Source organism: Electrona antarctica, assembly GCF_951216825.1.
Source record: "Electrona antarctica genome assembly, chromosome: 20".
NCBI classification, from domain to species: Eukaryota; Metazoa; Chordata; class Actinopteri; order Myctophiformes; family Myctophidae; genus Electrona; species Electrona antarctica.
In genome coordinates, this window is record NC_136801.1 from 23,098,304 (window position 1) to 23,116,272 (window position 17,969).

The 17,969-nt window shown below is 44.0% G+C and overlaps 1 protein-coding gene across 3 annotated transcripts in view; it reads right to left on the minus strand.

Moving 5' to 3' along the window:
* LOC306913014 (uncharacterized protein) overlaps positions 1–17,578 on the minus strand; it is a 41,377-nt gene extending 23,799 nt beyond the window's left edge. For all 3 annotated transcript variants that reach the window (XM_079489509.1, XM_079489508.1, XM_079489507.1), the window contains exons 1-17: positions 17,471–17,578; positions 15,433–15,574; positions 14,237–14,368; positions 13,131–13,193; positions 12,266–12,336; positions 10,707–10,872; positions 10,206–10,312; positions 9,179–9,499; positions 8,408–8,657; positions 6,660–6,709; positions 6,233–6,326; positions 4,945–5,072; positions 4,290–4,439; positions 3,198–3,276; positions 2,337–2,414; positions 668–814; positions 222–331 (exon numbers count right to left, since the gene is read on the minus strand). In XM_079489509.1, coding sequence (XP_079345635.1) covers positions 222–331; positions 668–814; positions 2,337–2,414; positions 3,198–3,276; positions 4,290–4,439; positions 4,945–5,072; positions 6,233–6,326; positions 6,660–6,709; positions 8,408–8,657; positions 9,179–9,499; positions 10,206–10,312; positions 10,707–10,872; positions 12,266–12,336; positions 13,131–13,193; positions 14,237–14,368; positions 15,433–15,573 — 2,087 coding nt within the window. In that variant the 5' untranslated portion in view covers position 15,574; positions 17,471–17,578. The remainder of the gene's footprint in view (positions 1–221; positions 332–667; positions 815–2,336; positions 2,415–3,197; positions 3,277–4,289; positions 4,440–4,944; positions 5,073–6,232; positions 6,327–6,659; positions 6,710–8,407; positions 8,658–9,178; positions 9,500–10,205; positions 10,313–10,706; positions 10,873–12,265; positions 12,337–13,130; positions 13,194–14,236; positions 14,369–15,432; positions 15,575–17,470) is intronic.
* Positions 17,579–17,969: the final 391 nt, after the last annotated feature.

The following is a 17,969-nucleotide window of genomic DNA, read 5'->3' on the forward strand; positions in this document are numbered from 1 at the left end:
TGCTATGTCTACATAAAATACTATCTAAGTTACATAAGTTGAGCCTTTGCAAGTTTGCATACACCTGTAAGGTAGTGTGCTACGTGCACACTACACTTACACCACTAATACCATTCAGAAATGCACCGCGATTCGGCCGTGCAACAATAATAAAATAAAATTACATTTCTAATACTGTATAATAATATCCAAACGAGACAATAAATAATGCTAATACTGACGTGAGTTGACTGTACTCCAGGTTGAGAGCTTTGAGTTCTCTGCGTAAAGATGAAACATCACCCTCTGCTGTCTGGAGCTGGTACTGACACTGGGACAACTCCAACTCTACCTGCACACACACACACGCACACGCACACGCGCGCACACGCACACGCACACACACACACACACACACACACACACACTCTCTAGTAGTAAATACGTTATGAAATTGAGTGGGTCTTGAGTGTACAGGGTTTGATGATGGTTTGGTTTCATTTTACACGCTCTCAAGAGTTAAAGATCTATAAGGGTCAATTTAGTTACCAACTCTCCATGGGGACCACCTGGAACCGCCTCAAGGAACTGGTTGAGAACCACTGTTACAGAGTGTAAATCGAGTGACCGCTGTAGTTGCGTAGTACATTAACTGACCACCAGGGGGTCACCAGTATATATATTCTACCTGCTGTAGTTGTTCGTTCAGCTCTCTCTTGTCCGCCGCCAGAGCCTCGTTCATGGCGGCCATTTTGTCCAGAGTGTCCGTCTTCTCCGACACTTCCCTCTTCATTGCGATCTGATTGGAGGAGAGCAGCAGCTCCACCTCTCTGACCTAAAACACACACACACACACACACACACACACACACACACACACACACACACACACACACACACGTAACACAATGATGTGATTGGAGGAGAGCAGAAACCCCACCTCTCTTTTTGCAGGGGTCTGTGTGACTTTTAGCGGTGATCAGTCACCCCATAGTGATGATTTGATTGGCTGATCACCCGATAGCGATGATTTGATTGGCCCCTAGCGATGATTTGATTGGCTCTCTGGCTTAAAACACAACGATGTGATTGGAGGAGAGCTGTGACTCCGCCTCTCTGGCCTAAAACACAACACAACTATTAACACTTTTTTTATGCCCCGGAATTTTACAAATAAAAAGGCGCTAGAGTGCCCAGCAGATGAGACAGATTTTACTCTGAAAAGCCCCACCGTCCATTTCCCCTCAAAACAGGGAGGTAGAATATTCCATTACTACTGAGTCTCTTTAGGTTAATATTCCATTACTACAGAGTCTCTTTAGCGTTAATATTCCATTACTACAGAGTCTCTTTAGGTTAATATTCCATTACTACAGAGTCTCTTTAGCGTTAATATTCCATTACTACTGAGTCTCTTTAGCGTTAATATTCCATTACTACTGAGTCTCTTTAGGTTAATATTCCATTACTACTGAGTCTCTTTAGCGTTAATATTCCATTACTACTGAGTCTCTTTAGCGTTAATATTCCATTACTACTGAGTCTCTTTAGCGTTAATATTCCATTACTACTGAGTCTCTTTAGCGTTAATATTCCATTACTACAGAGTCTCTTTAGCGTTAATATTCCATTACTACTGAGTCTCTTTAGCGTTAATATTCCATTACTACTGAGTCTCTTTAGCGTTAATATTCCATTACTACTGAGTCTCTTTAGCGTTAATATTCCATTACTACTGAGTCTCTTTAGCGTTAATATTCCATTACTACTGAGTCTCTTTAGCGTTAATATTCCATTACTACTGAGTCTCTTTAGCGTTAATATTCCATTACTACTGAGTCTCTTTAGCGTTAATATTCCAAACGAGACGCATGATTAACCCATTTAGACCCGAGGACGATTCTACAAAACCTGTTTCTATGTCAGTCGTTTCATGTCAAGGACCCCCAAGATTATATGTAATTGGCCGCCGACCCCCATCTGAATATATAGTTATAAATATGTAGTTCCAGGGACCCCCACCCAGAAGCAAAGATTTGAGTTAAAAACGCTCTGAAAGAATATACATTCAAAGATTTGTGCCACATTTTCAAGATTTTTCAAAAATAGAAGACCTAAAAGTCAGAAATGAGGACCGAACATCAGTGTTCTGATCAAAACCATGGACAGCAACATAGATGCAGAGAGAATAGCAAGATTTGTCGGCTGTAAACCAGGAAGTGAACGGCTTGAAAGTGAAAGTGTAAAAGCACCACAACAGTGTGTTTGCGTGCATGTGAGTGCGTGCGGTTGTGTGTGTTTGTGTGCATGCGCATGTGTGTGCGTGTGTGCCTGCATGCATGCATGCATGTACGTACCTTGTGCAGGGCGTGTCTACAATCAGCAGCCTCTTCCTCCAGTCTGTGTCGGTCCAGCTGCTCTCTCTCTAGCTCCCCCTAAAGGGAGTATGCAGAAGTGCCATTGACAGGTGCATGATGGGAAGCTGAGTTTTTTTTTGTGCTAGATTGTTTCACGCGCCTTTTTGTCGCGTGAACAATCTAGCACTTTGATAAAAAACTAGCTAGTATTACATAATGATGCCTCCGAAAGTTCCATCCCGTCATTAATTAGCAGCCGATGTTCAGAATGGTGGAACGGAGCGAGTGTCATCATCATCGTACCCGGAAGTTATACGGGAACGCCTACTGAGTGGCAACAAACTACTTTATGGCCTTGATTGACAGCCCATACATCCAAACAGAAATGTCCTGCCTGATTGACAGCCCATACATCCAAACAGAAAAGTCCTATCTGATTGACAGCCCATACATCCAAACAGAAAAGTCCTATCTGATTGACAGCCCATACATCCAAACAGAAAAGTCCTATCTGATTGACAGCACATACATCCAAACAGAAAAGTCCTATCTGATTGACAGCCCATAAATCCAAACAGAAAAGTCCTGTGCTTGTATTAAACAACGTTAAACTCACCAACATTGCAACTTTACGGAAGGCTTGAATTATCCTCTTTCAATCTGCCAAACCAACCAAGTGTTGGTTTCATAAAAATGTTATGAGCTACTTTCTTTCTGGCAATACATTCCGTGCCGGTTCCGACGTTTCTGAGAGACGCGTTATGTTCCATTGTGTTTTTTATTTAATCTAATAATAAACCTTGTTGACCAACCCGAGGACGGTGTTTAAACCTCGTTGACCAATCAGAGCAGGGCGTTTACCTTCAGGTGTTGCAGCTCCAGGCGACAGCCTGTCTCTCTCTCTGAGAGTGAGACACACTCCAGGAGGTCTCTCTGCACGCTGGAAACAACAAGACGACATGTTAGACAGACAGACAGACAGACAGACAGACAGACAGACAGACAGACAGACAGACAGACAGACAGACAGACAGACAGACAGACAGACAGACAGACAGACATGTCACAGGCAGACAGGCAGACAGACAGACAGACAGGCAGTAAACAACCACATTCAATGATAGACTAGTCTTGACTGGCCAGACTGTTGGCTCTCACAATGTTCAAATGCTTCCGTCATACAGTCTGGACTGGAGCAACGGAAGCTCTGATCATGAGTAAAATATAAATGCTTCCGTCATACAGTCTGGAGCAACGGAAGCTCTGATCATGAGTAAAATAAAAATGCTTCAGTCATACATTCTGGAGCAATGGAAGCTCTGATCATGAGTAAAATATAAATGCTTCCGTCATACAGTCTGGAGCAACGGAAGCTCTGATCATGAGTAAAATAAAAATGCTTCAGTCATACATTCTGGAGCAATGGAAGCTCTGATCATGAGTAAAATAAAAATGCTTCCGTCATACATTCTGGAGCAACGGAAGCTCTGATCATGAGTAAAATATAAATGCTTCCGTCATACAGTCTGGAGCAACGGAAGCTCCGATCACGAGTAAAATATAAATGCTTCCGTCATACAGTCTGGAGCAACGGAAGCTCTGATCAAGAGTAAAATATAAAGCGGAAGTGGAGCCTCATCCCCACGTCCGTTTCATCTTTACAGTCGCACAAATGTATCCTAATATAAATAGAAATCCTCTAAGCATAGTTATATAGATTGCTGCTTAGCAGAAATGGAAATAAAATAAGCTCTAAAGCTATATTTTTGTGAACTGAAATGGTAGCTTCCTTACTCAGATTTCGGGAGGTGTAGTTTCAGACTCTATATACTGTAGCATTCGGACATTGTGGAATAGTTGTCTGGCAGTGTGTGTGTGTGTGTGTGTGTGTGTGTGTGTGTGTGTGTGTGTGTGTGTGTGTGTGTGTGTGTGTGTGTGTGTGTTCATACTCACTGAGCCTGTCTGTCTGCCTCCAGCTGTCTCCTGCTCTCCTCGTCTGTCTCTCTCTCTCTCCTCAGTCTTACCACCTCCTGTCTCACCTCCTCCTCTCTCCTCTGCACCTCCTCAGTGAGGATGCGCAGAGAGACAGCTGTCTGTCTCTCCCTGACACACACACACGCACGCACATGTATGCACGCACGCGCGCACATGTATGCACGCACGCACAAACACGCGCACCCACACACACACACACACACACACACACACACACACACACACACACACACACACACACACACACACACACACACACACACACACACACACACACACACACACACACACACACACACACACACACACACACACACACACACACACTTAAGTTCATATAAAATATTGACATTTTGGCTGAAATATGATTTGCATGGTCAAGTTGACTGATGCCAATGTGTGTGTGTGTGTGTGTGTGTGTGTGTGTGTGTGTGTGTGTGTGTGTGTGTGTGTGTGTGTGTGTGTGTGTGTGTGTGTGTGTGTGCGTACTCACTGAGTCAGTATCTCCTGCATGCGTGCGTGCGTGCGTGCGTGCGTGCGTGCGTGCGTGCGTGCATGCGTGCGTGCGTGCGTGCGTGCGTGCGTGCGTGCGTGCGTGCATGCGCGTACTCACTGTGCCAGTATCTCCTGCGTGTGTGTGAGCTCTCGCTGAGTATGCATGTTGTGCGTGTGCAGTTGTTGTGTGTGTTCCTCCATGTCCGTCTTCTCCTGTTCCATCCTCCTTAACGACGTCTGGAGCTCCTAATTAACATCATTAATTAACACATTAACCCTTTAATACCTCCAAATAACAACATCTGATGCTAAGGACGTCCTATCGAATAATTACGCGAGGTGCTCATGACGAGTATACTTGTTCTAAGACGTTCCATATCGATATAAGAATGCCTCGCTATTTATCATTTTTGGAATCGCTTCGGTTGCTAGGCACGGTTGCTAGGGCCTCGCCCGCACTGTTTCTGTTGCTCCATAGCCATTAGCTTCTGTATTAGCCACGGCCTTTGCACACTCTTTTCTCTGAAACTACGGCGCTGAACAGATCGGCGATGTTCGGAGGTAATTTCAACGGTCATCACAATTGGAATATTGCCGTTTTCTGGAGACAGGATGGACATTATCTTAGCTCGCTACCGTGGGCGCTATTGCTATTAGCATTCACGATGGCGACCAACAGGACGGCTTCATAGCAAAAATGCCTCTGATCACATGGCATCCAATCAGGAGCCCAGAAAGGCTAAGAGGTGTTTCACATGTCTCGTGAAAGAGCCTCTATCCCCCAGTGGGAGGGGGATAGACGTGACTGGCTGTGGGTGAAGTTATGTGGCCGTCCACACAAGCAACTGAACGTGGAGAAAGTTACAAAGTACACCTCCTACATTTGCTCCAAGGTAAGTTGTTTGTTGTTTATTAGACGATTGATTTAAACATTGTTTAGTAAAAGTTGACGTTAATAGTATGATGTAGTAGCAGGGAAGGTGAATGAGTGGCCGCCACCTCCTCCACCTCCATATTGTAAACACTGACAAGTGCATGTGCGCACCCACGGGAAAAGGAATAAAAAGAAAATGCCCCAAACGTTCTGGGTACCTATGAAGCACTGTTGCAGGACACACAACAGCAACGTTTCACCATGGCGTTATTATAGTATGGATGTTCTTGATGTGAATACTTCTATTCCTCTTTGGAAAAACAGCGACATAACACGGTCCTCAGTGTAGGAGCAGCAAGCGTGTCCTACTTAGCAACAGTAACGGGGGAGGGGCGGGAGCGGGGTGGCGCTAACCAAAAGGTCCATTGTACGGACAATCCTAAACATGGAAACCATTGATGACCATGGAAAAAAACTATTGTGATTATCTCAAATAAAATTGTGATTAGACGATGTCTAGAATGATTCTGACCTGCAGTTCCTGCTGTCTCCACTGGATGGCACTCTCAGCCTGGGACAGGACAGAAAGCAGGGAGGACACGTCGTCTTCCTGTGGGACAGACAGACTGGACAGACGGGCGGAGATAAGTTTATAGTTAAAGAAGCTATAACATGCATATGGCTAGTCTCCCATTGGCTTAGAGGCCAGCCAATCATGAAGACGTCGCCACTACATCGCTGTAGTACTCAGGACTCACATTGCAGGACTCACATTGCAGCTTGCAGAACAAAACTAAGCCTAAATTAAAACTAAAGTAGAACTAAAGCCCTTTTCACTAAATAAATAAATAAGTAACCAAAACAAACAACTAAACTGACATTGATGGACATCAAGTCAAAAAGTAAATGAAAAGTAAAACATTAATGATAAAAAAAAAAGCTAAACGATTTTTACTAACTTTGTGCTGGAAGAGGGACTGGAAGCAGTGGTGGACGACACCATTCTGGACTGGAACATAAAACAGACCAACAGTTAGGGCTAGTTAGCCAAATGTGTGACCAATCTGCAAAAAAAAAAAAAAAAAATGTTTACCACTAGCTTTCTTCACAGATGTGTTCATTAAAGGTGTGTCTACTATCACCTCTCAATGTGTTCCAACTTCCAACCCAACTCCCTTATTGGGAAACCTTGTGACAGCTGCTGAAAGTTGGGCTAAAATTAACACCCCAATCGCCCAGGACGCCGTCACCGTCCTTTCTATTAGTAGTCTCGCGTTACCAGACTGTTGCCTCTCACAATTTCCAAATGGTTTCATCATACAGTCTGGAGCAACAGAAGAGCTGTCATAAGTAAACTATAAAGTGGAAGTGGAGCCTCCTCCCCACTTCCGTTTCATCTTTAAAGTCACGCACATTTATCCTAATATGAATAGAAAACATCTAAGCATATAGCTTGTTGCTTAGCAGAAAAGGAAATAAAAAAATAAGCTCTAAAGATATTTTAAAATATATTTTCGTGAACGGAAATGGCAGCTTCCGTTACTCAGCTCATGGGGGCTATAGGTCCAGACAGTATTCGAAGATTGTGGAATAGTTGCGAGACTATTCTATTCGCCCAGGACAAAGTTTATTGATATGAAAACCGTTTGCATCGCTCTACAGCCTAGGAGCGCCTGTTGCGCAATCCTCGATGTTGCACAACAGTGGGACGTCATCGAAACTTTCCCCCTCTGTTTAGACGACAACAAAAATATTAAAACGTTAATAACTTGCGATCTAAATCATCCCGTCCAATTCTAAGAAGAGATCATGTGTTAGACGGCCCGCGCTGTCCAGTCTAGTCGCGTTAGATTTAATCATGCCTCCCGTTGTTGTCGATCGCAGTTAGTGTTTTGGCTACATTTAGCTGCTCCAGCCACATCCGCTATAACTTCCGGTCAGTCGGTAAAAGTGCTCCGTTGCTATAAATCGATTGGGCTCTGATTTAAGGCGAGACATGGTAGGTGAAATCATGATTTTTATTTTATTTTTTTGCTATTTTGCTTCCTAAACATGTTTTCTTTCAAACTAAAGCAAAATAAACATTCAAAATGCAGATTTAGATGTTTATTTTAGTAGTTTATTTAATCCACCCTCTCTATTTTCATGATTGGTTGTTGGTACAAAGGACAGTCAGCTCGAGGTCCAGACCTTTCCAATGATACATGGCAATATGTTGTTGCCAAGGTTTGGATGAGATATTTTGTCTCAAAATAGTATCTCCACTTCAGTTGCACTCACATACAGTACACCAAACTTTCCAGTCTTATTCATAACTATATTCTGCAGGAAATTACAGAGGGGTTGATATATCATTCACAGCCTGTTGACACTATTTTCTGATTTGTGGAGTGATAATTAGAGATATCCCCTCTGTAATTTTCTTTGTCTCAAATATGTCAACAAAATGAAACAATAATTTTGAACCTGGCTTTATCCGATCTTCAGATTTATCGTCCCAAAATGTATGCAAATTAGCGCATATAATGCCTAATTTGCATATTTAAACATATAATTTCAGAAAACTACATACATACACAAAATCTTAGTTTTAATATAAGTAATCAACTGGAGAAGTTTCATTGTGATAGCTATTAGTTCACTTGTTTTCCCTTGTTAACAACCTGGTACTGCGTGCCACACCATGGTACTGAAACATACAACTCACCAGTTTGACCACAGCTTGTCTCACCACCTCCAGCCGTCTGTCTGCATCCCTCTGTCTCTCTGCCTGTCGCTCTCTCTCCTCCTGTACCTGTCTCTCTCTCTCCTCCTGCACCTGTCTGTCTCTCTCTGCCTGTCGCTCTCTCTCCTCCTGTACCCGTCTGTCTGTCTCCGCCTGTCGCTCTCTTTCCTCCTCCATCTGTCTCTCTCTCTCGTTCTCCTGGGCCTGCAGAGAGAGCGACAGCTGTGCAATCCTGAGACAGACAGACAGACAGACAGACAGACAGTTAGCTTGGGAACAATACCATTTCTGGGTTCCTGATCCAGTCGGGAGTGGAAATTAGATGAGATTCAATTTATTGTCAATGTACAGTACAAGTACAGCACTTGTACACTCCATTTAGACCTGAGGCCGATTCTAAAGAAATGTCTTCTGAATCCAAAAAGGTGCTCTGCTCAACCTTTTTCATGTCAAGGACCCCCAGAATTATCTATATTTGGCTGCGGACTCCCATCTGAAAATATGTTGTTCCAGGGACCCTCCACCACATTTTCACGATTTTTCAAAAATAGCAGATCTACAAGCTCGTAGCGCGGCACACGGTGCCGCTCATGTGCCACGCTACAAGCTTGTAGATCTGCTATTTTTCAACAGCTAAAGTATAACACAATGCTTAAAACACCAAAAGGAGTTCCCGTCCAGAATAGATTAAGAGCGTCTGATAAACGACTACATTGTAAATTGTCAACTTGTAGAGAACGTTCCAGAACCAACCTGCTCTGTAGCTCCTCAACCTCCTCTACATGGAGACGCTTCAGGTCTGACAGCACCTCCTCTTCTCTCTCCTTCACCTCCTGCTGTTGCTCCTCCATCTCACTCAGGCAGAAGGTCCCCATGGTGCAGGAGGGCCCCAGGGTGGAGGAGGGCCCCAGGGTGGAGGAGGGTCCCAGGGTGGAGGAGGAGGGGGGAGCAAGCGTAGAGGAGGAGGTGGAGAAGGAGACAGGAGGAGGACGGAGGAGCAACAGGGAGGAGGTGCAGGTGGAGAGGAGAGAGTTGGACAGGCGGGAGAAGTGTGCTCTGAGCTCCCACAGGTCCCTGGAACGCATAGAACACACCATAACAACATGAAATTCTTTTTTTTGTGTTTTTAGATTTTCCAAGCTGGCATGGAATGGAAACAAGCCTGTGTTTATCCAGCATCAGAATTATAATGACTCAAATATGAAATAAGTTGCATATCAGCACCCCCACCACCTCAGGACATTGTGGTATTGCAGCTAAAACAGCCTCAGAAGCAAAAAATAAATGCCATGGACTGGTTATATCAGAGTGGTGATTGAGTACTGTAATCGGCTGCGTATGGCGGTGGCGTCGCTCGGCCAATCAGGGACCAAGTATGTATTGGTGGCGTTGCTTGGCCAATCAGGGACCAAGAACAGCGAGCGGCTGGGTATGTATGTCAGTACATTCCACCAGACAATGAGAAACCACTGTTCTCAATGACGTTTCAAAGGTCAATAGGGGGTATGTATCGGCTGGGTATATGTGTGTATGTCGGTGTAATACACCAGGCAATGAGGGACCACTGACCACTGCTATTTAAAACCTAGACAGCAGCAGAAAGCTGTAGGACTCAGAGCAGCAGCAGCCTTGGAACGTCTCGGGATCCCCCAGGAGGAAGTCACTAATGTCTGGAGCTTTCTGGTGGAGCTGTTGCCCCCGTAACCCGGCTACGGATAAGCAGTTGCAGTTGGATGGATGGATGGATGGATGGATGGATGGATGTAATACACACACTGACCTGTCGGTGGCAGTCTTCACAGAGTGACAGTCTCGTCTCAGAGTCACCACACTTCTCCACAACACCAACAACCTGCTCTGTTCCTGAGTCACATGACCTGACAGACACTGGAAGCACACACGCACGCACGCACGCACGCACACACGCACGCACGCACGCACACACACGCACACACACGCGCACACACACGATGGTCAAGGGGTGTGATTGCAACCATGGAGAACACACAGCGAACGTCTCTCTCATTACCCAACCATCTGGTGTGTGATCGTATAGTGGAGATGAATATTCTACTGTGACTACTTAATCTGGAAGTTTAGAGTCCCTATGGTTGGGAGATGCTCTTTATCAGTTTACCTAAAAGCAGATCCAATTCATCACCAAACCATACTAAATGGTACAATAAGAATAGTTTATCCTACATGAGTTATGCTGAACAATCTGCTACAAGTTGCTATTTTTTTTAATTTTTTAATCCTGAAAATAACAGTTTTGGACCACCTCCTTCTCTCTCTGCCAATCGGCCTCTTTCTGCACCGCCTCCTCCACAGCTCTGGTCCAATCATCTGTCAGTTTGTGTAGGTCCTCCCCCAGGGCCTGGTTGGCCTGCCCTGATTGGCTGAGCTGCTCTCGGAGGAGGGCGTTCATCTCAGCCAACCCGCTCGCCCTGTGAGAGAAGATACAGAAAATAATAATACAAAGCCGGGCTATAGAGCACCGAAGTCTGACATCAATATCGGTAGAGGGCGCAAATCCACGGGTTCATGTACTTTTTATTTGCATTGTAATCCCCATAGGGGGATTTTAGATCGCCTCATATAAGAACTGTGTTTGAAAAATAAACACGGGATGTCATCCCGGCCGTTACACTCATATGGATATGAAGAATCAACTGACTGAGAGAAAACGCTATTGTTACTGCTACTGAATTATAGTTACATTTTCGCTATATATGAGTAACTGACTGTCGTAAACGATACAGCGACACCTCCCTGACAATAACGCAGAGACAGCTTGTTTATTTTAGGACCACAACGCTTATATGAAACGATATTAAGATGACCCCATGTTATTCTCCATAGAAAAAAATACTTCTGTGAACCGGGGGAATCGAGGGGACGTGCGAGTGACGTCAGGACTTCGGCGTTCTATAGGCAACCCCATAGACACATAAAGGTAGACGCCTCTTCCGGCTCTGGGGGCGTCTGTATCTCAACGGAAGGAACATGGAGGCAACGGGAGGCAATGGCGATGCGTGATTGGATTGGCAAGCTTTCCTGAGATTCCTTGCGAAGCATAGCGGAAGAAAAACGGAAGAACGGAAGGGACGCAGAGATTAAAATAGGGTGCATTTTGCATCCCAAAACAGTTTATACTTAAGGGACGCAATAAAACAACGACCTCTGCATCCACGGGATGCACTACTGTACTACTGTACTGTTTATTCTAGTTTATTTTGCTAGCTTTAGTTATAATAATCATTTCTTCTTCCGCTTTCTACATGAATATAACCACATTATAACAGTATAAAATGAAATGGGAGTTAAATGCTGCGATTTCTAAAAATGTTCACAATATGACTCCTAACGTGGTTGAAGTGGGACTCATAAAATGTCCCTGGGACTCATCTAAAAGACCATCCCTGCATCGCCGGACTCATTACATTGAAAACCTATTTACATCACATGCCTTCAAGATTCCGCTTGACCGTTGGAGACAGGTCGCTCCAACGGACCGCAGCAGCCAATGAGGCATCTATATTTTTTGAGGGGCGCTCCTATATACAGCTTTTTCCCCCACACGTCTCAATATTTGCCATTGACAATGAAAGGAGAATATGACGTAAATCTTGTCCCCACACGTCTCATATTTGCCACTGACAATGAAAGGAGAAAATATGACGTACATCTTGTCCCCACACGTCTTCATTATGTGCCATTGACAACGAGAGAAAATAGGTGAAATGTCCGACGTAAATCTTGTCCCCACACGTCTCATATTTGCCACTGACAATGAAGGGAGATAATATGACAAGCACAAAACTACTTTTTTCTACTCACCGTTGTTGTTCCTCCTCCAGCCTGATGAGGGCGCTCTCCAAGGCGTTGCTGTGCTCATCTCTGATGAGTTGCTGCAAAACAACACATCAAAACATGCACGTTATGTTTGTGTAATGTAGGCTATTATGCGATTGGCTGATCACCCCATAGCGATGCTTTGATTGGCTGAGCAAAGTTGTACATACAGTATTGAGGATAAAAACAGTGTGGGCAGAAAAGCGAAGACGCCAAAAGTCATTGGCCGAATTACATTTGTGATGATTTGATTGGCTGAGCATGAAATGTGATGTATGATGATGTATGATTATGAAGCCCTAACTACACCAAAGGGTCAAGGCGGTTTTAGCGTTGTCCCTGTGGTGTGATGCAGGGATGTCTTGTTGCACGTTGACCCACGTTGACCCTAGTGATTCAACGCATTGAATCCAATGGCCCAATGGCCCAAACCACACCAAAGGGTCGAGACGGTTTTAGCGTTAACTCCTTGCAACCATTTGGACCCAAGGAGTTGCATGGTGACCCTTTGGTGTGGTTAGCAGGGCTTTAGACCTCACTTCACATGACTGCGATTTTTTTCTCTTTTTTTTAAGAACTAGTTCAACTCGACACGTTGTGAGCTTGTAGATTGGATATTTGAACCATTGACCATTTTCAAAACAGTAAAAAATAAAATAAAAAAGGCAAATAAGTTGATGATATTGAATGTTGTTATTTGAAATGGCATGTTTATGAATTGAATGCACAGACAGGACCCGAATGGAAACAAGACCACAAGGACTTCACAAGGACTTTTTGTCTGACTGTACTCTGTTGTTGCTGTTTTTACATAATATGAATAATAAAGTATTCAATCAGTCAAACTCACCTCTCTCTCCTGGGCCTGAAGATGGCGCTCTAGAGCCTGACACTGACCTCTGTACTCCAACAGCTGATGACAACAACACAACAACAATAATAATAATATTATTAGTATTAGTATTAGTATTAACACCCCAAACGCCCGAGGGTTTTTAGGACCATTAAATCAGGACGCCCAGCGATTTGCAACTACGGAGCACATTTCAAGCTGCACCAGGCGCCATCTCGGATGTAGCTGAAGTAGCTAGATGTAGATGTAGCCAAAACACCCCCGAGGCGATCGACAACAACGGGAGTTATGATGACTTCTAACGCGACTAGCGACGGGACCGCGATGGCCCGTCAAAAACACAATCTTAGAATTGGACGGATTGATTTAGATCAAGAGTTATTCACGTTTTAAGATTTTCTATCTCATCCGCTAAAATGGGGGGAACATTTTGGATGACGTCCCAACCGGAAATTACATTGAATGTTGCCCAACAGGTGCTCCCAGCCCGTGGAGCGATGCGCTCTGTTATATCATTAATGTTCCGTCCTGTGATTAATCTCCGTCCTGAGCGCCGAGCGTAACTATTTGATAGACCTCCGTTTATGCGGCTCAGGGTGTTAATAATATTAATATTAACAATAGACTGATGACAACAACACAACAACAACAAGCGGTCACAATCGTCTGGAATTCACATTCAGCTAAGCCCCGCCCTCTCCCACTTAGACACTCCCACTTGGACACTTTCCAGCCGGGCTCATTCATTCCAATGTAAATATCATGGATTTTACACATTAAATACTGGTTCAGTTTTGGAACCAGACCTTCCAGACCATGTTTTATCATATAGCAAAACTATTTGGTGGATAGGTTTGTCAAACGGCTGCGTTTTACGATTCTATCAGTCGAACGGCCTAGTTTTACAATTCTATCAATTAAACGGTTGCGTTTTACAATTATATCAGTGGAACTCTCAGTGGAATTCTCACACACACACACACACACACACACACACACACACACACACACACACACACACACACACACACACACACACACACACACACACACACACACACACACACACACACACACACACACACACACACACACACACACACCTTGTTCTGCAGCTTGTGGACGAGCAGGGCTTGTCGAGCCTCTCTCTCTCGCCCCTCTCTCACCTTCCTCCTCCATGCATGTTGTTCACTCTCTACCCGAAGAGAAGAGACTGGATCTAGAGTCTGCTGTAACTGATACATGCGCGCGCACACACACACACACACACACACACACACACACACACACACACACACACACACACACACACACACACACACACACACACACACACACACACACACACACACACACACACACACACACACACACACACACACACACACACACACACACACACACACACACACACACACACGCGCGCAGGTAAATACTTTAACGACTGTAAATGACCAAGTCATAATGTGCGATTGGTGAAACTGTAAAAGGACCCCCCCCCCCCCCCCTCCAGCACTGTTTCCTAAACAATAACCAATTAACACAATATGTAAAGTCATGTTTTACTATTGTTGTTCCTGCTGCTGTTGTTCCTGCTGTTGTTCCTGCAACAGCAGCGCACACGTGCACAGTCGCACACACACATGCGCACGCGCACACGCACACACACACACACACACACTCGTCTGGCTGGCTGTCGCCCGCTGTTAAAACATACTGTAAGGGTTAGAGGAGCGCCCTTGTTGCCGAAAGGAAACTCTTTGCCGCCGCGTCAAGTTGCAGCCACGCGCGAGCGTCATTTCCATCCACCAGCTGTTTACAATTTACAATTTAGCAGACGCTCTTAATCCAGAGCGATTTACATTTAAGCTGCAAGCAATAACAAGAGCAAGGCATACATCACATAAAAGTAGTTATCATGAAACATACGTAAGATAAGAACGTAACAGTGGAATATCTATGTAATGAAACTATATATAAACTATACATACTATGCTATATTATACTATACATATGTACTATAAAGTGCTATGACTACATAAAACGCAATTCTAGTGCTGTCTACATAACATGCTATAAGTCTGTATAAAATGCTATCTAAGTCTACATGAAGTGCTATCTAAGGGGCTAGGGCAAGTGCTACGTGTCATGATGGAGTCTGAAAAGGTGGGTTTTCAGACTACGGCGGAAGATTGGGAGTGAGGCTGCAGTTTAAAAACCAGGAAGAGACCTGTGCTCTTAAAGCGGAATCTTGCCACCTGTTGACACTACTGTTTGGGTAGACAGACCGGCGTCTCACCCTATCAGACAGAGCCTGGGCTCGTGACTCCGCCTCCTGTCTCTCTGATTGGCTCTCGGCCAGCTCGTCCTGTAGGCGGGACACTTCCTGTCTGAGCTCCGCCCTCTCCTCCTTCAGGCCAATCAGCAGCTGAGACTCCATCCTGTCAGGAAGTGAAAGGTGCATGATGGTGATTGGTCAATGGATTCCTCAAGGCTCTATAGAGCGTCGCAGACTAGTCCCGCCCCCGGAAATAGTTCCCAATGCATTTTTCCCATAGACATTTCAAAAAGTATTTATTTAAAGACCTTATAAGCGTCGTACAAAGCCAACTCTTGTCTTGTCTTCTAATTATTTGTTCAGCCCGAAAAATGTGTTTGTTGTCATGATTTGTCACGACAAGAGTTGGCTTTGTCCGCGGCGTAAACGTCTTTAAATAAATACTTTCTGAAAAGTCTATGAGGAAAATGAACGGGATTTATTTTCCGGGTCCCTCGAGACTGCGACGCTTTATACAAGGGGTTTTCAACCAGTGGTCTGGGGACCACCCGTGGTCCTTGGGGGGTTCCAGGTGGTCCCCATGCAGCTAAATGATGGAGAGTTGCTAACCAAATGGACCCTTATAGATCCTTAACTCTTGAGAGTGTAAAATGAAACCAAATGTTTCATTGTTCACTCTCAAGAGTTAAACTATTGTTAACAAAAAATTTAGAATAATTGTTATTTTGATCAACGTTTGCCTGTCTCTCCTAATGCTACCAACATCAATACAGCATGGAATTGTGGACAAAAACTTATCCAACGACAACAAAATATATATTCTTTAGTTTTGGGTCTGAGAGGCTAAATGTCATCAAACGGTGGTCCGTGGCTCAGATGATGAATACATTAATAAATAATGGACCTTGATGTGAAAACGGTTGAAAACCACTTTGCATATATCAAGGTTTCATATCAATTGAAGATCCATTGACAGAGATTAAAATAGCGTGCATTTTGCATCCCAAAACTCAGTTTAGTTAAGGGACGCAATAAAACAACAACCTCTGCATCCACGGGATGCACTACTGTACTGTTTTTTATTCTAGTTTGTTTTGCTAGCTTTAGTTATAATAATCATTTCTTCTTCTGTTTTCTACATGAATAGAACCACATTATAACAGTATAAAATGAAATGGGAGTTAAATGCTGCAATTTGTAAAAAATTGCATAGTATGACTCCTAAGGTCGTTGAAGTGGGACTCATAAAATGTCCCTGGGACTCATCTAAAAGACCATCCCTGCATCCCGGGACTTATTACATTGAAAACATATTTACATCACTGCATTGATCCATTATTATGTCAGGTGACAGGTCTGCTGACCTGCTCCAAGCATTGTATGTGGCTACAGTACAGTGTAGCTATACTGCAGTACAGTTTAGTTATAATGGATTTATTTTAAGCTGATTTAACTCTAAAGCTGCTGCTCTGAGCTAACAATACACATCTCTCTATAGACCACTGACTGTTTGATGACATCTATCCATTGGAGACATTTCATTACAGTCAATAACAGACAGACTGACTGACTGACTGACTGACTGACTGACTGACTGTGTGTGCGTGCGAGAGAGAGAGCATTAATAAATAAATATTGAAAAAGTGAAAAATATTAAAAGAAAACTAGCAGCAAATTCAATACTTTATGAAAAGTTATAAAAATCTTCTCTTATGGGGGTCTCTGGCATATCTTTTCAAATGGGGGTCCGCGGGGCTAATTAGTGTCAATTTGGGGGGTCCTTGACATGAACAAGTTTGGGAACCACTGCTGTAATGTGCAACGGTAGCAATAAGGCTAACAGAATTATAAACAGACAATACAGACAATACAGATAAAAGGATAACACAATAATACAGGTCGTGTACGTGTTTCCATTGTGGTCCTGCATGCATGGGTATTCAATTCATCAACATTATGTTTCCACCCGACAGAGAAGTTATACATTTATCCAGAGTGGTTTATTATGAGATTAATGAAAAGATGAACAAAGATGAAAAACGTCTGGACTCTGAATTACCTTGTCTGGTAGTGAAGCACTCCAAACCGCTATTTTTTCATTAAAAAGATGCATTGAACTAATCACATGAACATGTTTATAACTCCGTCTCTGTGTTTTAAAAACAACAACATACAGTGGCTGTTTTGTAGTTCGTTCAAAACGAGTTGCCCTCTGAACCCTGGGGGGGGGGGGGGGGGGGGGGGAGCCCCGACGACTCTGCTGGTAAGAGCGACACGGGATGGCAAGGCTCACAGCAGCGCGGACAAACTGCGCCCCCGTGTGGCCGGAGGGGACAACACACAATTTGGCTTGTGGAGTCACAGATTAAAACAAGGAAGGTCCATTCTTTAGGTATTCATCATTTGAGCCACGGTACGGACCACCATTTGATGACATGTAGCCTCTCAGACCCATTGGAGCCACGCAGTGACGCAGGTGTTTGGTCATATGACAAAAATAACTGCATTTATGTATTTAACCACATGAACCCAATTCTACGTTCAGTGAAAATTGCAAT